This window comes from Sinocyclocheilus grahami, unplaced genomic scaffold (assembly GCF_001515645.1).
Source record: "Sinocyclocheilus grahami isolate Dianchi unplaced genomic scaffold, SAMN03320097.WGS_v1.1 scaffold134.1, whole genome shotgun sequence".
Taxonomy (NCBI): domain Eukaryota; kingdom Metazoa; phylum Chordata; class Actinopteri; order Cypriniformes; family Cyprinidae; genus Sinocyclocheilus; species Sinocyclocheilus grahami.
Window position 1 is genome coordinate 1,632,406 of NW_015505313.1, and position 23,881 is coordinate 1,656,286.

Sequence of the window (23,881 nt, forward strand, 5' to 3'; positions counted from 1 at the left end):
CACATATACACATATATATATATATACATATACATACACATATACATATACATATGTGTGTGTGTGTTTGTGCACTGGCCAAAATGAAAGAATAAGTTCACCTGCAGCAACTGTGAGACAGATCTTGTATTGTTGGGGTTGACAAATGGACTGTCCACATTATTTGTATAGACCGCAAAGCGTTTTATTTTAATTTGTCATCATTCTTTTTTTCTGTACGGCCAAGTGCTTTGTATTGTCTGTTTCAGTTGACACGTAATGTGCCAAAAATCATTCCAAGATATTTTTGTAGTTTACAAGGAAACGAACAGCTTCTTAAGCATTATTGAAATTAAAAGGGTAAATATTTCTGTTGTCAAGCTTTTCCTTCTTTATTTGCTTTTTTCCCCCTCAAACTACAATCGGATAGGTTTTATTTAAAAGTATCCTGTAATTTTGTAAAGTGGGCCATGTTTAAGATATGTTAAATGTTTTCCCTTTTTGTTTATTGTGTAGATGTGTACCTTATTGGGCTCCTGGAGAGTGTTTTTTGTTTGGATTATTAATTTCAATATTATGTTTTATTCATAATTTGTATGAAGTATTAAAGTTAGCAGACTCAGTTAAAAGTGTTAATTCACCAGCTTTTCAAGCGTTGCTTTTTTCTTTCATTCTAAGGGAAGTGTTTAGGTAAAGTAAGATGGATATGTTGAGCCAGAGGCTCAGTATGGTTCAGTTCTGTACAGTTCTCCTCTTTTATTAACCGCTCAGACTGTGGGTTTCCCTTCTGTTCATTCAGGGTTCATTCATCTCCTGTGCCATATTAAAAGCGCTGCCAAAGACAGATTTCAGGCCTTAAACACACATACGCAAACATGCTGTAATACACAGAGTAACTGAATTAAGGTTCACTGATATTTGCTTACACTGTCTCTCAAAGACACTGCACATATAAATACAGGCCTGCATCGTTAAAGAAGGGAGACAGAATGGTTATCAAGCAGGTGTTGGTCTAGCGTGAACCTGCAGTGAGGACACAGGTGAGCATGCTCATTGTATTTAGCCTCTCAGTGTCAGCAATAACACACTCTGTTTCAGTCTTACACCTTTGTACTGTAATATTTGTGCATGTTTCAGCTTAACATGTTTCAGCATTGTGCATGGAGCTAGACATCCCTTTAGGCTGAACTGCAGACTATATGTATTCCAGCTAATATAATAAAGGCAACTTGTTTGTAACAGGTTTGGGTTTGTGTTTTTATCTAATGTCTTTTGATGGTTACTAGACATGATGGACTGAATGTACATCCAAGAAGCTCTGCCGTCATTTAATGCATATATTGGTGGTGATGGCGCAATAAAAACACAATAATCACACCCCCCTTTGGTTTTAGCTGGCGGAACATATTCTTTGTGTGGTGCCAGATAGATCAATCTAAATACAACGCCGTTAGAATAAGCAACACTATAGTCCAGTCATGACAGTAAAAATGAGGTGTATGCCTAAAAATGAGGGCTTTGCCAATGTATTTTTGTCTTTTTGAAGCTTGAGAGCCCGATTCACATTTTATAAGTAAAAAAAAATCCTGCATATTAATCAAAAATTCACTGGGAATTTGAAGGCCCATTTATTCCAAGAACGATAATGAGAATAGTTAAGTCCACACCACAACTATACTGATAATGACACACAGGAGCATTATTACTGGAATCAGAACCTTTTTTGGTTCCAGCTGATGAATGATTAAAACATTGACAGCCAATCAGAATCCAGACAACTTTAAAGAAAGTGAGCATTTTTTAGCAGTAGGCGACAATTGCACCGGTACACTTATACTTCACAGAATGTTATCGTCTGTTGGTGTGAACACTAATATAGTTATTGTTTTTGGTGTGAACAGTTTGGAACATCATGAGGGTGAGTAAATGATTTGTGAACTGTTCCTTTAAGGCATCAGTATATTGTAAAGTAAACGTATGATCTGCATCTTATGGCTTGGTACTGATAAATAATATTCACTATTTCAGTGAGTTCATAAAGCAACAGACTATTTAGAGAGAAAGACACCATAAATCTGAAAGGATGCATCAGAATTCACTATTATTTGCCCAAGTCCTTGAAACGGCTCCTAAAGCTTTAATCCTGTTCTGAGAACTGAGAATTATCAGCCTAATGGGACAGTTTTTTTGAAAGACATCCAAAATGGATAAGTTAGAAAATTCTAGACCATGAAGTCAGTCTTGTTCTCACCTTTTATTCCAGTGTAGAACATTCATCAGCATTACCGAAAAAAAACTTTAAAAGCATTTTAATGGAGTGTTAACATGAAACTGACTAGGTGATTTAAAAAAAATGAAATATTAGAAGGTCTATCTGAGTGTGAATGTGTTGTATGAGTATTTTAGTCCATGGGAAGTATATTTCTGCACTCTGGGCTGCAGAGTGTGTGGGGTTTTCTGTGTTGAAGGGCACATTGTGAAGTTGTTGTAGTGTGTGGGTGATTAAGAGTAGCATCTGCCTGTGAACAGGATGAGTCAGGCACACTCGTGACGTGTACCCATTACTGCAATGCCTGTGCATCAGAAATCACATTCAAACACAGATATACTCCGAGTCTAACACAATTAAATATTGATCAGAGATCCCAGAAGGCATCCAGGTGTCTTTGAGAATATTGCAGTACGTCAAAGGTGTTAAAATACGAGTTGAATTGTCAGTCAATTTTAATATTATGCAACCAGATTACAGAGTCTGTCCTGTGGCGGTGCAGCTCGCGCATCATTTCCTGTTACCGGCTAACGTTGTGGCTTTAGAAAAGTCAATAAATCTCTAGAGGGACTGGTCTTGAAGTTGCCTGCAGTTAACAGTTCAACATAAAAGCATCCGCAAAATACCGTAATATCTAATAGACATGATTTGAGTGCGATTCGGCTCTGTGGTCAATGAGTCGAATGTACTCACATTATCAAAACCACTGGACGACTGCAGTATTATGAATTAAAGTACAGTTGTGGCATCGTGGTGCAGGCTGCTCAAGGCTCTAATCATGAACCAAACGTCTGTGGCCAATATCTGCTCAGGGCCCTCAGACTCCCACAATGCAGTGCAGCTGCCAGGGCCCACACCACATAAACTGGGGCTGAGGCCACAGGCCTGGAGGGTTATAGCAAGAACAGACAGCGCCAAAAGAGAGGCCAAAAAAGCCTCTGGGCAGTATGACATGTGAAGAGACTGGATAAACTAAGAATAAAAAAGCAAAGCAGACAGAAATGGGAAGGAAATGGCCATAACCAAAAGAAGAAAAATGAGACCATGAAAAGGGGCTAAAGAAGCAGGTTAAGAGAGTGTTTGACCAAAATATTGTGTATTCTATATGTGGATTTCTATAATAATCATGGATTACGCACACAAAATTTCACAAAACAATGGTAAATGTAAACAGAAAGGAGTGCAGAGTTGAGATGCGTTTTTTTTTTTTTTACTTTTTAATGTTATGATTCAACAAAGTAGTGAAAGATTATTTTCAAAAGAGCATACTGTGACATACAACCTAGGGAAATGTTTTATCAAAAAGAAAAGAAAAAAAAAGTGTAGTGGGGACTTTTGTTGATTGGATGGAGAATGATTGGAGATGTCCAGCATATATCGCCAGATAGAAGAAGGCTGTCGTTTTACATGAAGATCCAGTAATTACATTTAGATTAAAAATGGTAAAAAATGAAACATGCATAGATGAATCATTTACAGCAAGATCAAGAACGTTCATTTAGAATTTTCATTTTATGCCAACTTTAACATCAGTTTGGTATGAAACTGACCTAAGGTGGCAAACTTGTGAGGTTGTTCACAGACAATGTGAGACGGAGCACAGAAAAATAGAAAAGAACAAGAGGTTCTCAACATGTTTAAAAGGAGAATGTGAAAAATGTACATTTAACGTTTACATAAAATGATTTATAAAAGCATCACAGTGGAACACAAAGTATGCATTCATTCTGAACCAGCTCTTTATTAAGGCAAACCTGATACTGAAATGAATAAATAGAAAAACTAAATCCACAAAGAACCATAAACTACCAGAAAGCTCGGGGTATGAAGCACACTTCATATTTATTTTTACTACCAAAAAACACACAAATATAAAAAAAGATTGCAATGAAAATAATTAAACAAATAATAAAACATGAGATGCTCAAGACAGATACAAAGCTATAACTGATATCCTATTTTAACAGAAACAGACCTATTAGCAACACTTCATGTGCATTCCAGCTAATAAGCAATTTTTCCTAACAAAAACATTCAAGCTACAAAATTAGGAACATAGCAAAGTCATAACATTTGCTTTTGATTTTCTTTTTTTAATATTCTGAAAAAATAAAAAGGAAAGGGTTGGGTAGGCAGTTGGATTTCAACTAATGCATCCATATCCATCTCATATCTGGTTTTTACAATTGTAACTTTAATGCTCTACCTTGAAACATCTGATACTTCGTGATCGAGGACTTCACATGTGTTGCGTTACATGTGAATAACAGTCCCTGTTCTTATACATGCCTCAGTGGAGAACAAACCATTCCAAGTAAATTCCCAAATACCTAGGAATTCTTCTGGAACCATCCACCTGTCCTTTTAGTTGCCTTAGAAGTTAGCCAGAAAAGCTACAGCAGCAGAAGGTGAATGAGTGAAGGGTTGTTTTAAATCTCCAGCTCCCAGATTAGTGAATGATTTCCCTAAAGGCATGTTCTTACACGCAGACAAACTCTCCCATAAACACACACACATTCCCAGTCTAAGGAGTCACCCGGTGTCCTTACTTGACCCACCCGCTCTATCTAGAAAGACATTCTTTCGCTGAAAATCCCCAACTCACATTCTCTCTCTGTGCACATCATGTGTGAGTTTAGATGTTTACTGGATGCTGGGGGATGGCTGTGGGTTTGGATTGGCAGTGGCTTGGCGTGGCATAGTGTACATGGCCCCCAGGAACTGATCAGCGATCCTTCCTGCCTCCCTCAGCCCACTCAGCAGAGCACCATGGACCGTAGCGGGATAGTTTCTGATCGTGTGTTCACCCGCGAAGAACAGCCGTGGAACAGGCTGCGAAACACACACAATCAGCATGATATCTGCTTCTGCTGACACGGGCATCTCAAGAGAAAATGAGCAATAAGTTATGGCACTCACCTGTGAGGCTCCAGGTATGGCGGGACCAGGTGTGATGGGCTGGGCCATGAGATCATAGTCATTACCAGATGAACCGGCTGCTACATACGAGTAAGACCCACGGGCCCAAGGGTCGGCACGCCAGCGACTCACCACCGTCTCCTTTGGCTGCCATGACGACAGACACAGAACACATAGTCGGTTTGTTGTCGTTGGAGCAGAGCCAGACACTCCATACCACGGGAAAGAGCCGCAGAGTCTCAGTGTGTGATATATTAGAGAACTGAACTCTTTTCATTAGATTTAGGTTGACGTTTCCTCTCATGGCTGCTATTCACACAAGCTTTTGTTGCACAGTGAAGAACTACAAATTAAGTACGCTATTCTGGCACATCCGAGCTCACCTGAGGTACTGCGCTGCTTCCAAAGATGCCCTTGAGGATTGCCAGACAACGGCCAACAATGACATCATCACTGATATTCTCCATAATGCCTGCGGCCTCTCCCGCCATCAGAGCCAGCAGTATGGGAGCTGAGAAGACACAAAAGGTCAGATTCAAAGTGAGGTCTGAATGACATAATTATGAAGCCAATTATCAGAGAGAATTTTCTAACCAATATTGTTATTACTGATATATGGTAAGTATTGGAAACCTCATTGTTAAAGCTCATTTCTGGCCATCTTTACAATTTTTATTTTATTTTTTACCATCACTTGGCACTTAAAGACACTAATAGATGAATAACATGGTAAGATGTAGTCTTTAGCCAATCTCAAAATGAATATCTGTTGTTTGTGTTTTAAATAATGTTGTGATGATTAAATTTACTTATTGCATTTAGAAAACTGATTTTTTTTTCATACATTATCATCCATAACATCAAAATAACTAAAAATAAACTAAAATAACAAACAGTGCCTCAAAGGAAGGATTATAAACCCAGCTGAGGACACTCTAACTACCTGAAGTCTACTCCTTTACACAGGTGAACACACACACACACACACACACACAAAAACATTATGCATTTATTTATACATGTAGCAATCCTGGATGAGCCCCCAATCCTATGTTATGATCCGCTCGTTTAAAACCGCAACATAAAAGAGGGATCAGACAACAAAGTCTAACCAACGTAAATGGGTTTATTAAATTTAACTAATACATCAACAGCCAGTAATGATAATAATTATATGTCTACTGTCTAGGAATAATAAAGAAATAACAAATACAACCACAACAAAAACTTTAACTCAGGGTTGTCACAATAGCCAGAAGTTTAATACTGAAGCATCCCTAAACTAAAGGATGATTACCTTTGTAGAGATTCCAGAAGAGAAACAGTTCCCCTCGACTGGCCGTGGTACTTCCCACATGTCCAAAGAGGTTAACACTGGGGTCCCAGAATACTCTATCAAAACACAACACCACCTAGGACAAGGACAAAAAAAGTTTAGGACAGAATGGGCCTTTTTAAATGCAGCTGACTGACTTTCTTCTGTGGAACAGAAGATTTTCCTGTGCAAATTTCCTTCTTTTTTGCCTATACAATGGAAGTCAATGGGCACCAAAACTCTTTGGTTACCAACGGTCTTCAAATTGTCTTCTGCGTTCCACAAAAGACAGTAAGTCATACAGGTTTGGAATGGCATGAGGGTGAAGCAACTGAGAATTTTCATTTTGGGGTAAACTAACCCTTTAAATAAACCCTATTCAAACACTAGCAGTCCAATGCTGCATCAACATAATTCAAATGTTGATGCAGCATTGCATCAAATAATTCAAACGAATACGATTTTCATGTGCATCTCGTCAGTAAAGCCATATCGGCAATGAATCGCCTGCGATTTTGTGTAGCTTATCAGTGATCTACGGCTCTGTGTAGTAAATGCCGCTCCATCTGAAAGCCCGTGCTGGAGATTTACTTCTAATCACCAGAAGCGGCTTTACTGATGAGATTTGCATGAAAATTGCATTCAATATTTTGCCCAGCCCTAATTTAAGTCTACTTACGGGCCTCTATAAATTACACCAACATCATAATGCAATTTTTTTAAATCACATGCACATATTTTAGCAGATGCTTACAAAGTAAAACAACTTACAATACAATGCCACAAAGAAGCACACAGCAACTACCAAGAGATTATTTTTATCAATAAAATGATACAAAATGCTAAAAAGAAAAAAGCACATACAATCTTAAATGATGCTTGTTTTTAAATGGAGTCAATGAAATGGTGTTTCAGTGAACATTTTTGACATCATGCGGTGTATTGCAGACAGCGGTTTCTGATATAGCAGAACTGTGAATGAATCCGGTACCACACTGTGCCCTCTTGTGACAAAAACAGAGAAATGGAGTGGGACAATTGCATAATACTGCAGTATTTTTCTGCTGCAGCTGAACTAGGAGATGAAGTGAGGGGAGAGAGTGCAGAAAAGGAGGAGGAGGATGACGCATCCTGGACACTCAATATGTGAGGGGGTAAATTCATTACATACTCACTGAATACACACCTATATCGATCATATTAAAATGACTTGACCTAACCAGCCCAACCCTAAGCTTCACTCCGTTTTAGCCAAAGTGGATTAGTTAGATATAAACACAAAATGTCCCATACTGATACAGGCCAGCATTGTCATTACATCAACACCCTCCCGTCTGCAAAGGAATAAACAGGAATTATTCACACCTTGTTTAGGTTCCCAAAGCCCATTCTCTGGACGGCGGCCGTCTTCCATTCTGGCAGAGGAGGCACAAACTGCACGGCTGGCGGCTGCTGCTTCAGCACTCCCAAAGGAAGAGTGCACAACACGGCGTCACACTTATAAATGAACGTCTGGGTAGTGGAGCGGGTATTCACCGCAATCACCTCACAACCTGAGACAGGGAGGAAATGATGGTCATAAATGTAAAGACACAAACACACCAAAATATAGTCCCAAACAGCAGGAGCTGGAGTGACTGACTCACCAGATGATGTGTATCGGACCTGTCTCACTGCAGTGTTGAGTTTGATATCCAAACCCTCTGCAAGTGCCACTGGGACGCATGAGTATCCATTTCGCACCGTTAGGTGACTGCCCGTGAACTCAAAATCATCGTCCTACTCAAACACAGAAGGAAAAGGGACAGGTTGCAGAAGCAAGCTTTGTTTTCTTTAAATTCTGATTTGGATTTGACTGGAAATCAAACCCATGACATTTCCATATTGAGCACCACTCTCTACAAACTGAGTTAAACACTATTAAGACATGAAAGATGCATTGCAAAAAAAAAGTAGCCATGCTGTACCTGATCCCAGTGTTTGAGCGAGAGTGTTGAAAGAGGTGTAGCGTTGGCAAACTCAAGGTTTGCAAAGTGCCAGTCAAGAATCTGTCGGTCTCTCGAAGACAGATAAACATCACTGAAATAGAGATCCAGAATGACATTACTTTGACTCCATTTGGAAGGACAGACAGGTATGTTAATGTGACCGCAGTGGGTCTGATTACTTGCATAGGCTATATTTGATTACCTGGGTGGGTTGGCCTCCAGCTCTTGCAGTCTCTCCTCTAATTTCACCTGCATCTCCACCAGCTCATCATACTCCTGCAGCAATAGGACATGACCACAAATCAGCACATCAGTGTGTTTTTAAATGAAAGTTGGTGATACCTTTATCTAGAGAGCAGGGTGGCCAATAGCTGACACAATGCAGATAATAACGCATTTTTAAAAAACATGTGTGACGCAAACATTGGGGGAATCAAATGCACACTTTTTACACAGTAAAAAAAAAGAACAAAAGAAATTTACATTAGTCATAAAATTGGTATGACCAGAAGTTTATTCTTAACAATGAACATGGAACAGTTCAAAATAAGACCCTCTCTCCCCAGCACCTGAGTGTGAGGTTTTCTGAGGTGTACACTCATTGCTGAACGGCTGAGGGGAGTGGCAGTGGTTTCATCCCAGAGGGCAGAGTCATTCCTCTCTGAGCGGGCCAGCCGTTCACCCATCTAACCGGCACATGACTATTTAAAGAAAACCCTCCTCCTAAACCACATCACACAATTCTGAAATATCCTGCTATATTTTCTCTGTCTATCAGACTGTTACAGTCTGCAAGAACATGTTTTAAGTAGCATGAAATCGAAAAGCACACTCTGTTATTATATTATTCTCCACACAAGGTGAAAGCATATTCACTAATTCTTGTATTTAGCAAGGATGTATTAAATTGATCAAAAGTAATAGTAAAGACATTCATAACATTACAAATAAATGCTGTTCTTTTAAACTTTAAATATTAAGTAGCACAATGGTTTTCAATGTTGATCATGATAAACGCTTCTTGACAACCAAATCTGCATATTAGAATGATTTTTGAAGGATCATGTGACACTGAAGACTACAGTAATAGGTGTTGAAAATGTAGCTTTGCTAATAATATATATAATATATATATATATATATACATACACACACACACACACACAAATATATAAATAAATTTGCTAATAATAATAAATATCTGAAAATAGCTTAAAATTCAAAAAAGTTATTTTAAATTGTAATAATATTCCAAACAAATGTGTTGTTAAAATATAAATACATTTCGGTAACACTATTTTAAGGTGTCATTGTTACACGTTACATGTACTTACTACTATAATAACAATAAATTATGCATACTTACATGCAAGTAACCATAAGTCAAAGCCTAATCCTTACCATATAGTAAGTACATGTAATTAATTAATATTACTCAGTACTTACATGTATAATTACACTGTAACAAGGACACCTTAAAATAAGCGTAATCTTCATTTCTTTTGAACAAATAAGTGCAGCCTTGTTAAGCATAAGAGACTTCATAACATTTTTAAAATCATACAACCCCAAACTTCTGAACAGTAGTGCACATCATGTGACACATTTTTAAAAAGCCAAATTATAAAACCATTTAAAATTTTGCACATCTAAAAGGCTTAACGCTGTATCTACGTGAGAGCCATGGACTGAAAGTATCTCAAAAGTTTCAAATGAAGTCAAACCCCAGTGCGAGCGAGCAGGCATCGAAATGCATGTTTCAACCTTAAATGGTCTGAACGCCTCTAATGGGCTACAATTGAGAGTGATTATGTGAATTAACATGCTAAAATCTCACCAGTTAAGACCGTTTAAGTTAGGAATTTAACTTTCGGCTCTGTGGGCGCTAAAGGGAGTACGACAGTGTTAGACTGCGGTTTGGAAAAAGTACTAAAACAACCCAACTGAAACAGCAGGCTGAAATGGTATTATGCTCCATTACCAAGCACAGAGGTGTTTGGCATGGCTGGAAAACTGCTGTGCAGTAAAAAGATATTAAGATTAAGCATGACGGATTCAGAGGTGTAGGCAGTCGCTACCCGAGGAGACATCGTGAGAGATGCTTGGCTGTTGAATGTGCAATCAGCATTGCTGGTGAGTTAGTCAGTTTCTAGGACAACGAATGAGTTTAAGGCTTCAGACTTTTGTTTAAATTAGACTTCAGCTTTAATTTGACAAAAAAGGATAATATGAAAGGAACAGAAAAACAGTTTTCACAAAACTTTTTTTTTTTGGCCGCTGGAATGGGATTGGGAAATTAACCAAGCCAGTATCTGAATTTGTCATTGACGTGGTTTCCTATATGAGTTTCTATATGTGTAAGTGTATGTTTATATGTTTATATGGTCAGTGTGGGGTGAGGTCATGTGGATTCGGTCAATGTGGCGAGTTTGGTCTACAACCTTGCAAAGTGCTGTGAGGTCTCTGTGTTTGCTCTTCAACAGGAACTCAGCTGTGATGTCTCTGGGTGGCTTCACCTCACTGGCCTCTTTATACTGCTGATGCAGCTCCTTCACTTTCTCCTTAGTAGCCACCATCTGAACAAGAGCAGACACAATCAAATTAATTGTGTGCGATGAGTAAGCTGTAACAGAGGGAGGAAGTCCATGGAGGTATTACCTTGTTCAGAAGGTCTTTAAGCTCCTCTTGAGTCTTCACAATCTTCTTCCAGTGTTCAATCTGTTCATCTTTCACATGTTTCTCCTGCAGCCTGAACATAGATGACCAACGTCAATGGCATGCTATTATCTTTTCACTTTTAAATGACAAGAAATGCTTTTACTCTAAGGCTTGATTCTCAACTCTCAGAAACAAAATATGAAGCAAATAAACACAGCGTTCACTCACTGTATGACTACTTCCAGTGCTTGTCCCAGAGACACAGGTTTGTTGTTAAGAAAGTTGAAGTCAAGCTGGTGGCTGAGGTATGATGTCGCCTCTAACAAGCGATTGAACTCTTGCTCTACCATCTCATCCTTCTCTTTAGGGACCTTCAGCAGTTACAACCATTAAATGAGCATCAATCAAACTCAAAACACTTGACATTATGGAGGATAATCTATCCACATATACATTGTCATAGTTTTAATATGTGATATATATGTGTGTTTTATAAGCGTGTGCTAAACACACAAAAATAAAAAATTAATAAATAAGAAAAAAAGTTGGAGTTTGGATATGTATCGAAACAAATTGTGTCATTTTATTAATGGAGACCCGTTTTCCCTGAGGGATTACACTGACCTTAACTGACACACAGAGCTTAATAATTCATAATTTCTGTTGTATCACTAAACAATTCAGATAATTAACTTGACGCATTTAGAGCATCAGAACGCATTATGAAAGCAGGATGTCTACTATTAAACAGGTGTTCATTTTCATCAAGTATTTTTGGTAGCTGAACAGGAAGGTGTTCATAAATCATAAACCTGTAATGAATACGCAGTTATCACTGGGTGTTGTTTCCAAGTGTGCAAATAAATCCATTAGAACAGTTCCTCTAATTTCATATGTTGTATGGTATTATAAACAGAAATACTTACACTTGTGCAGCGCTCTCCCTGTATAACCAGGGCAATCCATCAGTTTAAGAAATGAAAATGGAGTGAAAGCGAGTGAGAGATAAAAACAAAAAGGAAGGATGGGATGTAGCAAAGTGAAAATGTTCGGGGGTTAAGAGGGGGCAGAGTGAGAGAGAGAAAAAGACTGTTAGATTGTTCTTTTCACTAGTTAGAGTCTGAGTGCTTGACTTTAAACATAATTAAGATGCCAAATAGAAGAGAATGGGAGGAGCATGACTTTTCATGTTTGATATAATATAGTCTGAAAAACAACTGCACTATAACACTGTAAAAGCACTGAGATCTTAGGGATGCCGTACATCAAATTGTGACAGTTTTCACATTATATCCCTATTTTTATAATTACATTTACTCTTATTATATTACTTCATACTTATATTTCTACCTAAGATCAGAATATTAACGTATGTCATATTATAATAATGTTTGAACCCTAATATGATGTGTCTATTTTTATGTTTCAGAAGCACTCACAGCTTGTCCATTGGCCTCATAGAGCGGACACTTCTGTTTGATCTTGGCCAGCTCCATGTTGACCTGTTTGCTGACTACAGCCATAGGGTTTCCACCTAAAAGAGATGTGCATTTCCTTTTCAAGCTGTTGCAAAACCTGAACATATGACTCTTTTCCATGATCAACAGTGCCACCTCCTGGAGAGCATTTGATCATTCTTACCCAATCCAGTCACCACCATGGCACCCAAGTCAGCTACATAGTTCCCTTTCCTGAATGTAGCCACTCGCCCTCCTACTCGATCCTACCAAGAACAATTAAGGTTTGTAAAATAAAAAACTTGTCTCAGCTCTGTGTAAAATGCTGTAGTTTCAAAGCAGCATGTACTTACTCTTGATTCTAGAACTGTCACATCCATCCCAAAACTCTGCAGTTGTCTTGCTGCTGCCAGCCCTGACACCCCACCTCCAATCACTATGACTTTTCCAGTTTTCTTTGCTACAAGAACATAAGAGAGTATAATTAAAACAACACTTGAGAACAGAGTGCTTTCCGTGTTGTGATTTGTTACCCTGTCTGTCTTTGCATTAGTACCATTTGTTTAAATGCCTGCTGCAAACAAGCTGTCATTGTTCTCTACACCAGACAAATTAAATGTGATTGTGGAAAAAGCCTTGTACTGTTGTCATTCTGTTTGTTTGGACATTATTATCTCTAGATCTGCTCTGTTGTAACATCAAGTCTCAATTACTTGGCAGAGGCTTTACTCTCTTGTAGACACCAAAGTTGATGAACCCGTGTCTCTCCAGGTAGCTGTGTATCCGGTGCACCAGGACAGCATCACCTGCAGAGAAGAACCAAAGACAAATTAAAAAGATACACATAAATGTTAAAACACACAATATAGTCTACATATTTGATGGCGTGTAATAACATCAGAATTCTCAGAGAAAGGAATTTGGAATCAGAGTAATGTCAAGTGAAATAGACTCACTGTTGTAAGGAGCTTCTAGCTGCTGCACAGTGGCCTCAAAGGTCAGCTGGATTTTGGGGTTGTCCAACCATAGTTGAAGCTGAACATTCGAGAAAATTAATTTTCACAACTGACTGGAAAACACATGATTCTTGTTGATTCTAAAACACTCCTGCTGCATCAACTTTGAATATAATCTACATTATCATTTCAAAGTTTGGGGTCAGTAAGACTGTCTAATGCAGGGGTCTCCAAACTCAGTCCTGGAGGGTCCTGCAGAGTTTAGCTCCAACTTTCCTCAACACACCAGCCTGGAAGTTTCTAGAATCCATAGTAAGACCTTCATTAGCTGGTTCTGGTGTGTTTAATTAGGGTTAAAGATAGGGATAAACAATATTATCGCACCAATATTGGAATCGGCCGATAATGGCTTTAAATGTAAATATCGGCACAATATCAAAAATTATGCCGATATGTCTTGCCGATAAGAGGAATACATTAACTCACATGTGCTCAGGGTGTGCTAGTGATTAGATCACGTTAGCATTGTGGCTCATTCTTGAAGCAAAGTTTTGCCTGAATGGTGATTAGATTCACTGTTCTGGATCGCTGCATTTAGAACTGAGAATGCACATACAGAATGACGCATTCTGAGAATGATAGAGCCTGCGTCCCAATGTGCATACTATCCATCCTAAATTCTATGTGATATTAGTCATTTTCAATACAATTTAGGGCAGACAGGGTGGATAGTATACACATTGGGACGCAGGGAGAGTAAACAGTAATAGCACGTGCAGTGACAGCCTCCCCCATGTCCTAATGCCGGCTCAGTTTTTCAGAATATTTATAACTCTTTTGCTTTAGACCATTTACAAATGTTAAATCATAAAATAAAATGTCACGGTTACCACTGCATCTTTCTGGGGGGAAAAATGCAGTGATTAATATATGTTTTTTTTATAGTTATTTTCTGTATTGTCATTATAAAAGAACTTCATTATTGTTTATTTAATTCTAACAAATAAGTTCTTGTTAAAAACTAACCAAAATTAAAAATAATTATATATCGGTATCAGCCAAAATGAGCTGACAATTATCTGCATATCGGATATCGGCAAAAATCCAATATCGTGCATCCCTAGTTAAAGCTAAATTCATCAGGACATCGGCCCTCCAGGACCGAGCTTGGAGACCGCTGGTCTAATGCTTCTGAAAAAATGAGTCTTATGCTCACCAAGGCCGCTTTGATTTGTACTGATTACAGTAAAAACACACATTTATTACAATTTAAAACAGCTTTCTATTTTAATATTTTAAAATGTCATTTATTTCTGTGATGTCAAAGCTGAATTTTCAGCAGTCATTACTCCAATCTTTAGTGTCACATGATCCATCAGAAATCATTCTAACAAGCTGATGTGTTTTTCAAGAAACATAATGAGTGTTTGTTGTGCTGCTTAACATGATACATTTTTTCACCATCTTTGATGAATTGAAAGTTCAAAAGAACAGCATTTATTTGAAATAGACAACTTTTGTAACATGTTACTGTCACTTCTGATCAATTTAATGCAGTCTTGCTAAATAAAAGTATTAATTTAAAAATAAAACTTATTGACCTCAAACTTTAGAAGTGTATTATTAGTCAATAAGACTTCTAGAAGAGTTTTTGTTTCTATTGTCTATTGGCTCCTGCTTTTCAGCTTTAAAAAACTAAGTTCAAATGCTTTAATTATCACAAAATGATGTCTCCAGCTGGGAACTCACCGTTCGGTTTCGAATGTACAAGAACACTTTCTGAGTATGCTGTGGTCCACCAATAATGTCAGGGAAGCATGCAGCTTCCTGTGATGTCATGCGGTCATGTGGGAGTCGGCTCTGGAAGGCGGCCCCCTCTACACCTGAAAAGTCACAACATTAATGACGGAAAGCATTCTGAAATATTTTTAAATGTTTTAAAATTTCTGTAAAAAGGTGTAAAATTGTTATCCAACCTCTTTCCATACCTGATGGTTCCTCAGGTTCACTGTCATTCTCCTCCTCTATTGGTGGGGGTGGTGGAGGAATCACCTGCTTCCTTTCTTTCTCAGCTTTAGCGTTCCTTTCTTCCTCCGAATAATACTCATCCTCCGACAGATTAGCGAGACTCTCGTCCATCTCCCTGTACTCCACCTGCAGCAAGAGGCACAATAAAAGCTTCATTAAAACCTCGTTCTGCTTCCCCTGGGGTGAAACATGACAATTATTCCCTACTCAGACAAAACATTACAATTGTTCTGTTTTTGTATGTGTGTGTAGTAATGGTCTACCCAGTTTTAATTTTATGTTGGATTTTTTTTTAAATGGACAATTACTATATAGTATAGGCAGGGATTGAAATTAACTTTTTCACTCACCAGCCAATTTGGCTACTAAATTTTTAAGTTACCGGCCATTCATAACTTCTACTAGCCAAAAAAAAAAAAAGACAGAAATAAACCGAATCATTTAAGCGGTTGATTCATTCAGAAACGAATCAACATCATGTTGCTCAGAGACGCACAACAGTGCTGTGGCTGTGTTTGGAATATTTTTTTGTTGGCGAAATAGTGCAGAAATAGCACAAAAACAGCCAATATGGTGTCTAAAACGTAAGTCTCTTGATATTAACTTATTGTTTATTGAACTGTTGTATAAAATCAGTATCACATTTGTAACCATGCTGATTTTTAAGAAAAAAACGTCACTCTTCATGTGCTATTAATGAACTATATGAATTGATATATATACATTTTCCGCCCCCTTATCCTGAATTATGTGATCATTCTTAATGCATATTAATAGACTGAATCATGCAGTGAAAGAACTCTCTAAATGCGCACACGCACTAAAGCTCGTGTTGGTCTAACTCGAACCAGACTTCATCACGTCGCGTATACGTGCCTCTGTAGGTGTGTTTTGTTTAGTTTTTGCAATATACTCGATAATGTGATGTCTCACGAGTTCAGTATTTGCGCTAAACCTGCGCCGATTTGGCTTGCATGAACTTCCCCAATAAATTAATGAGTGAACGAACCAGACTTCATCACGTCGCGTATACGTGCCTCTGTAGGTGTGTTTTGTTTAGTTTTTGCAATATACTCGATAATGTGATGTCTCACGAGTTCAGTATTTGCGCTAAACCTGCGCCGATTTGGCTTGCATGAACTTCCCCAATAAATTAATGAGTGAACAACTTACGAAAAGTAACCCACCAAATTGGCTAGTGATTTGACAGCGTTACCCGCCACAGCTGATTTTTACCCGCATTTGGCGGGTGTTAATTTCAAACCCTGAGTATAGGGCTGCACGATTAATCGAACACGATTAATCGCGATTGTCATGCACATTTTGTCAGTAAAGCCGGTTCTGTGATTAGTAGTAAATCTCAATCACCTGCTTTCAGGTGGAGCAGCATTTACTACACAGAGCCGTAGTTCTCTGACAAGCTATGCAAATTCGCATTCATGATCGCAGACGATATAATCATAGGATTAAGAAATCGACTAAATCGTTTGCAATAATGACAGTGTTTGCGTATCTTCTCAGTGAACTACGGCTGTGTAGTAAATGCTGCTCAATCTGAGAGCACATAAAAATACCACATTTAGCTACATAGTTCCCTTTCCTGAATGTAGCCACTCGCCCTCCTACTCGATCCTACCAAGAACAATTAAGGTTTGTAAAATAAAAAACTTGTCTCAGCTCTGTGTAAAATGCTGTAGTTTCAAAGCAGCATGTACTTACTCTTGATTCTAGAACTGTCACATCCATCCCAAAACTCTGCAGTTGTCTTGCTGCTGCCAGCCCTGACACCCCACCTCCAATCACTATGACTTTTCCAGTTTTCTTTGCTACAAGAACATAAGAGAGTATAATTAAAACAACACTTGAGAACAGAGTGCTTTCCGTGTTGTGATTTGTTACCCTGTCTGTCTTTGCATTAGTACCATTTGTTTAAATGCCTGCTGCAAACAAGCTGTCATTGTTCTCTACACCAGACAAATTAAATGTGATTGTGGAAAAAGCCTTGTACTGTTGTCATTCTGTTTGTTTGGACATTATTATCTCTAGATCTGCTCTGTTGTAACATCAAGTCTCAATTACTTGGCAGAGGCTTTACTCTCTTGTAGACACCAAAGTTGATGAACCCGTGTCTCTCCAGGTAGCTGTGTATCCGGTGCACCAGGACAGCATCACCTGCAGAGAAGAACCAAAGACAAATTAAAAAGATACACATAAATGTTAAAACACACAATATAGTCTACATATTTGATGGCGTGTAATAACATCAGAATTCTCAGAGAAAGGAATTTGGAATCAGAGTAATGTCAAGTGAAATAGACTCACTGTTGTAAGGAGCTTCTAGCTGCTGCACAGTGGCCTCAAAGGTCAGCTGGATTTTGGGGTTGTCCAACCATAGTTGAAGCTGAACATTCGAGAAAATTAATTTTCACAACTGACTGGAAAACACATGATTCTTGTTGATTCTAAAACACTCCTGCTGCATCAACTTTGAATATAATCTACATTATCATTTCAAAGTTTGGGGTCAGTAAGACTGTCTAATGCAGGGGTCTCCAAACTCAGTCCTGGAGGGTCCTGCAGAGTTTAGCTCCAACTTTCCTCAACACACCAGCCTGGAAGTTTCTAGAATCCATAGTAAGACCTTCATTAGCTGGTTCTGGTGTGTTTAATTAGGGTTAAAGATAGGGATAAACAATATTATCGCACCAATATTGGAATCGGCCGATAATGGCTTTAAATGTAAATATCGGCACAATATCAAAAATTATGCCGATATGTCTTGCCGATAAGAGGAATACATTAACTCACATGTGCTCAGGGTGTGCTAGTGATTAGATCACGTTAGCATTGTGGCTCATTCTTGAAGCAAAGTTTTGCCTGAATGGTGATTAGATTCACTGTTCTGGATCGCTGCATTTAGAACTGAGAATGCACATACAGAATGACGCATTCTGAGAATGATAGAGCCTGCGTCCCAATGTGCATACTATCCATCCTAAATTCTATGTGATATTAGTCATTTTCAATACAATTTAGGGCAGACAGGGTGGATAGTATACACATTGGGACGCAGGGAGAGTAAACAGTAATAGCACGTGCAGTGACAGCCTCCCCCATGTCCTAATGCCGGCTCAGTTTTTCAGAATATTTATAACTCTTTTGCTTTAGACCATTTACAAATGTTAAATCATAAAATAAAATGTCACGGTTACCACTGCATCTTTCTGGGGGGAAAAATGCAGTGATTAATATATGTTTTTTTTATAGTTATTTTCTGTATTGTCATTATAAAAGAACTTCATTATTGTTTATTTAATTCTAACAAATAAGTTCTTGTTAAAAACTAACCAAAATTAAAAATAATTATATATCGGTATCAGCCAAAATGAGCTGACAATTATCTGCATATCGGATATCGGCAAAAATCCAATATCGTGCATCCCTAGTTAAAGCTAAATTCATCAGGACATCGGCCCTCCAGGACCGAGCTTGGAGACCGCTGGTCTAATGCTTCTGAAAAAATGAGTCTTATGCTCACCAAGGCCGCTTTGATTTGTACTGATTACAGTAAAAACACACATTTATTACAATTTAAAACAGCTTTCTATTTTAATATTTTAAAATGTCATTTATTTCTGTGATGTCAAAGCTGAATTTTCAGCAGTCATTACTCCAATCTTTAGTGTCACATGATCCATCAGAAATCATTCTAACAAGCTGATGTGTTTTTCAAGAAACATAATGAGTGTTTGTTGTGCTGCTTAACATGATACATTTTTTCACCATCTTTGATGAATTGAAAGTTCAAAAGAACAGCATTTATTTGAAATAGACAACTTTTGTAACATGTTACTGTCACTTCTGATCAATTTAATGCAGTCTTGCTAAATAAAAGTATTAATTTAAAAATAAAACTTATTGACCTCAAACTTTAGAAGTGTATTATTAGTCAATAAGACTTCTAGAAGAGTTTTTGTTTCTATTGTCTATTGGCTCCTGCTTTTCAGCTTTAAAAAACTAAGTTCAAATGCTTTAATTATCACAAAATGATGTCTCCAGCTGGGAACTCACCGTTCGGTTTCGAATGTACAAGAACACTTTCTGAGTATGCTGTGGTCCACCAATAATGTCAGGGAAGCATGCAGCTTCCTGTGATGTCATGCGGTCATGTGGGAGTCGGCTCTGGAAGGCGGCCCCCTCTACACCTGAAAAGTCACAACATTAATGACGGAAAGCATTCTGAAATATTTTTAAATGTTTTAAAATTTCTGTAAAAAGGTGTAAAATTGTTATCCAACCTCTTTCCATACCTGATGGTTCCTCAGGTTCACTGTCATTCTCCTCCTCTATTGGTGGGGGTGGTGGAGGAATCACCTGCTTCCTTTCTTTCTCAGCTTTAGCGTTCCTTTCTTCCTCCGAATAATACTCATCCTCCGACAGATTAGCGAGACTCTCGTCCATCTCCCTGTACTCCACCTGCAGCAAGAGGCACAATAAAAGCTTCATTAAAACCTCGTTCTGCTTCCCCTGGGGTGAAACATGACAATTATTCCCTACTCAGACAAAACATTACAATTGTTCTGTTTTTGTATGTGTGTGTAGTAATGGTCTACCCAGTTTTAATTTTATGTTGGATTTTTTTTTAAATGGACAATTACTATATAGTATAGGCAGGGATTGAAATTAACTTTTTCACTCACCAGCCAATTTGGCTACTAAATTTTTAAGTTACCGGCCATTCATAACTTCTACTAGCCAAAAAAAAAAAAAGACAGAAATAAACCGAATCATTTAAGCGGTTGATTCATTCAGAAACGAATCAACATCATGTTGCTCAGAGACGCACAACAGTGCTGTGGCTGTGTTTGGAATATTTTTTTGTTGGCGAAATAGTGCAGAAATAGCACAAAAACAGCCAATATGGTGTCTAAAACGTAAGTCTCTTGATATTAACTTATTGTTTATTGAACTGTTTCAGTATCACAGTATCACATTTGTAACCATGCTGATTTTTAAGAAAAAAACGTCACTCTTCATGTGCTATTAATGAACTTGATATATATATATATATACATTTTCCGCCCCCTTATCCTGAATTATGTGATCATTCTTAATGCATATTAATAGACTGAATCATGCAGTGAAAGAACTCTCTAAATGCGCACACGCACTAAAGCTCGTGTTGGTCTAACTCGAACCAGACTTCATCACGTCGCGTATACGTGCCTCTGTAGGTGTGTTTTGTTTAGTTTTTGCAATATACTCGATAATGTGATGTCTCACGAGTTCAGTATTTGCGCTAAACCTGCGCCGATTTGGCTTGCATGAACTTCCCCAATAAATTAATGAGTGAACAACTTACGAAAAGTAACCCACCAAATTGGCTAGTGATTTGACAGCGTTACCCGCCACAGCTGATTTTTACCCGCATTTGGCGGGTGTTAATTTCAAACCCTGAGTATAGGGCTGCACGATTAATCGAACACGATTAATCGCGATTGTCATGCACATTTTGTCAGTAAAGCCGGTTCTGTGATTAGTAGTAAATCTCAATCACCTGCTTTCAGGTGGAGCAGCATTTACTACACAGAGCCGTAGTTCTCTGACAAGCTATGCAAATTCGCATTCATGATCGCAGACGATATAATCATAGGATTAAGAAATCGACTAAATCGTTTGCAATAATGACAGTGTTTGCGTATCTTCTCAGTGAACTACGGCTGTGTAGTAAATGCTGCTCAATCTGAGAGCACATAAAAATACCACATTTAATAACAACGTTTTTACTCCAGACTCACTTCATGACTCACGTCACGTTGAATCAATGAAAGCAGTTAAATCTTCTGTTTATTCAGCTGCAGCGATTTCCTGGATTTCTTCTTCGGGGGAATATTTGGATTTTCAGCGCGAGAGCGCCCTCTGGCCTACGGATCGAGATTTACTACTGATCACAGAACTGTGCTTCACTGAAAGATACACACGACAATCACAGCTTCTGCCTAATCGCGATTTATTGCCTTTGCGATTTAATTTTGATTAATTGTGCAGCCCTAATATACAGAGCCAACCCTCCCTATACGCAAAGCAAGCTGCGTAGGGCCCCCGAAACACCAGGGGGCCCCCTTGCTCTCAAAGATGAAATACCACATTTAATAACATGTTTTTACTCCAAACTCACTTCATTACGTCAGTCGAGTGTTTGAAATAAATCCTTCTGTGAGATGATGTGGCTTCTTAAACAGAATAATTAAGGCACACAATACTTCATTGTATTCTAAGCAGTGATAAAGGCTATGTCGATTAGCATTTCATTATAGATATACTTTATTATGATGAAAATTATACGAGAGAGACAATCGCAGCTTCTGCCTAATTGCGATTTATTGCCTTTGCGATTTAATTTTGATTAATTGTGCAGCCCTAATATACAGAGCCAACCCTCCCTATACGCAAAGCAAGCTGCGTAGGGCCCCCGAAACACCAGGGGGCCCCCTTGCTCTCAAAGATGATTTAATTTTAGTTTTGTTTTTGAATTTGTGAATTTATGAAAACCACTTGTCATTTCTTTTAATGAGGTGTGCTGTCACACTTTCTATGTAAAAATCAGTCAAATCATGTAATGTTAATGTCATACAATGTCTTACTCGAGACACACACAAAAAAAAAGTTGAAAGCGTACCGAGCTGTGGAAGAGACACCATTTCTCAAGCGGACAAAGGCATTTAATTCATTCATAACTCATCATTCATAACACCCCCGCCTATGCAGTTTTGCGTAGGGCCCCCAGAAGTGTAGGATCGGCTCTGCTAATATAGTATGTATTTAGATGAGTAATTAGAGCGATTTAAAGTTTCAGAGCAATAAAAATGTGCATATTATTTAGTGCCAATAAATTATTTCATGAGTCTCAGTTCGACTCAGCTAAAAATATATGCCTGGCTCAATTATCCCTGTTCAAATAACAGGAAGTTAATATAGATGTTTACCTTTGCTCTCTTACGGCGACTGGTCCTGCGCCCTTCTGCAGAGTCTTGATCAACCCCTCCTGGTCCAGGAGGGTGCAAGAGAGGAGGTCCACCTGGTTCTCCACTTGGAGAGGCTCTCTCTTTCTTTTTCACATCTGCTATACCTGGGCCAGAGGGACCGGCTGGACCAGCCTGAGGAGCAGAAAGGGTTTCAGGAGCACGGTCTCCACCATTACCCCCTGAGGAAGAGGAGGAACCTGGGTCTGACTTCTTACTGGACAGCATTACAGATGAAAGAAGCCTCTCCTAAAATAAAGAAAAAAGAGCTGAATGTAGGTGTACAAACAAAAGGTGACCGGAACATAGACAATACAACATGCTCTCTATATATACACATCTACATAAATATTAATAATGAACATCTCAGATTCCTTCCACAGTTTGGTCCTATACCTATCATAATGAATGTACTGTTTTCTATCACAGAAAACATGAACCAATGGCTGTAAATGCTCAAAACAACATGAGGTCTGCAGAAGTTTAACGTCGCATTTGTGCACCTGCTCTGAACAAACAGGCATTGCTCGAAAGACACAAGCTTTCCGGGTATGAGAGGATATTAGAGACGAGGGAAAATATATAAATGGTCACTTTACAGCTTGCTAAACTTACAATATTTTGGCATATTTCTCTGCTCAATAGACCGTGAAAACACCGTTATCACATGATCACAAATTCGGTAGAACTGAACCTATTTAAAAGTGTATTTGAGCCAAACTGACTATTTTAATCAGACACCAAAGCAATAAATAACCGGCTTGAATATAATTTGAACAAGTTTATCTTTGTTAATCGAGCTAACAGATAAACGTTATACCGCACATATTTAGGATCACAACACCAAATCGCAGCTCTAAATATGGGCTAACCTGTTAAAGAACGTATTTTACCAAACGTTTACAAATATTTTGAAACTACGAAGAACTAAGAAAATAACTGGTGCGATCACGCACTGGTTAACGTTAGCTAATATGCTATTGCTAGCGACACGATCCGTTTTCTCTCTGCTTATCAAACTCCAGGAAAACCGCAATTCTTCATTACAGTTTATCCATTCTGATTATGACATTAAGTATTACACATTTATAAATTGTATGCATTAGTCTCATTTGCCGTCTTCTGCTGTGTTTATAAAATATTATTCATATTTACCTCCTCGCGGCTGTGGGGAGTCTAGCACAAAGAAACAGACGCCTGTCCCTACCGGAATCGCTCAACCAATCCGAGTAGACGACGAGGGTTCAGAAGGCGGGATCTAACTTGCCCAGTGTTGTAATTGGGTATAAG

General features: G+C 38.4%; 1 protein-coding gene across 3 annotated transcripts; it reads right to left on the reverse strand.

The window, feature by feature from the left end:
- Positions 1-3,511: 3,511 nt before the first annotated feature.
- On the reverse strand, positions 3,512-23,839 carry LOC107590900 (lysine-specific histone demethylase 1A). Of its 3 annotated transcripts, XM_016279848.1 has the most exons (21): positions 23,747-23,839; positions 22,556-22,840; positions 19,880-20,045; positions 19,641-19,774; positions 17,892-17,970; positions 17,649-17,741; positions 17,289-17,395; positions 12,770-12,851; positions 12,568-12,662; positions 12,055-12,072; positions 11,357-11,499; positions 11,129-11,219; positions 10,912-11,046; positions 8,673-8,746; positions 8,450-8,561; positions 8,129-8,261; positions 7,848-8,035; positions 6,465-6,579; positions 5,551-5,678; positions 5,168-5,314; positions 3,512-5,080 (listed from the first exon to the last, which is right to left on the reverse strand). In XM_016279848.1, exons 2-21 carry the CDS (start codon positions 22,817-22,819, stop codon positions 4,892-4,894), a joined length of 2,493 nt encoding a protein of 830 aa, XP_016135334.1. In that variant the 5' UTR covers positions 22,820-22,840; positions 23,747-23,839; the 3' UTR covers positions 3,512-4,891. The 3 variants fall into 3 exon arrangements, with proteins under 3 accessions (XP_016135334.1, XP_016135333.1, XP_016135332.1); XM_016279847.1 differs by lacking the exons at positions 17,289-17,395; positions 17,649-17,741; positions 17,892-17,970; ... (2 more) ...; positions 22,556-22,840; positions 23,747-23,839 and adding exons at positions 12,939-13,045; positions 13,299-13,391; positions 13,542-13,620; positions 15,291-15,424; positions 15,530-15,701 and having other exon boundaries at positions 3,513-5,080; XM_016279846.1 differs by lacking the exons at positions 17,289-17,395; positions 17,649-17,741; positions 17,892-17,970; ... (2 more) ...; positions 22,556-22,840; positions 23,747-23,839 and adding exons at positions 12,939-13,045; positions 13,299-13,391; positions 13,542-13,620; positions 15,291-15,424; positions 15,518-15,701 and having other exon boundaries at positions 3,513-5,080.
- Between the last annotated feature and the right edge of the window lie 42 nt (positions 23,840-23,881).

What these genes read in the sequence shown, in the direction of transcription:
- LOC107590900 (XM_016279848.1), bottom strand. Translation starts at nt 22,819, where the DNA reads ATGCTGTCCAGTAAGAAGTCAGACCCAGGTTCCTCCTCTTCCTCAGGG. An exon ending in CTGGAGGCCAACCCACCCAG is followed by an intron (nt 8,562 to 8,672) that starts GTAATCAAATAT and finishes TCTCTATTTCAG; the next exon opens with TGATGTTTATCTGTCTTCGA. An exon ending in CTTCTGGAATCTCTACAAAG is followed by an intron (nt 5,679 to 6,464) that starts GTAATCATCCTT and finishes GTGTCTTCTCAG; the next exon opens with CTCCCATACTGCTGGCTCTG.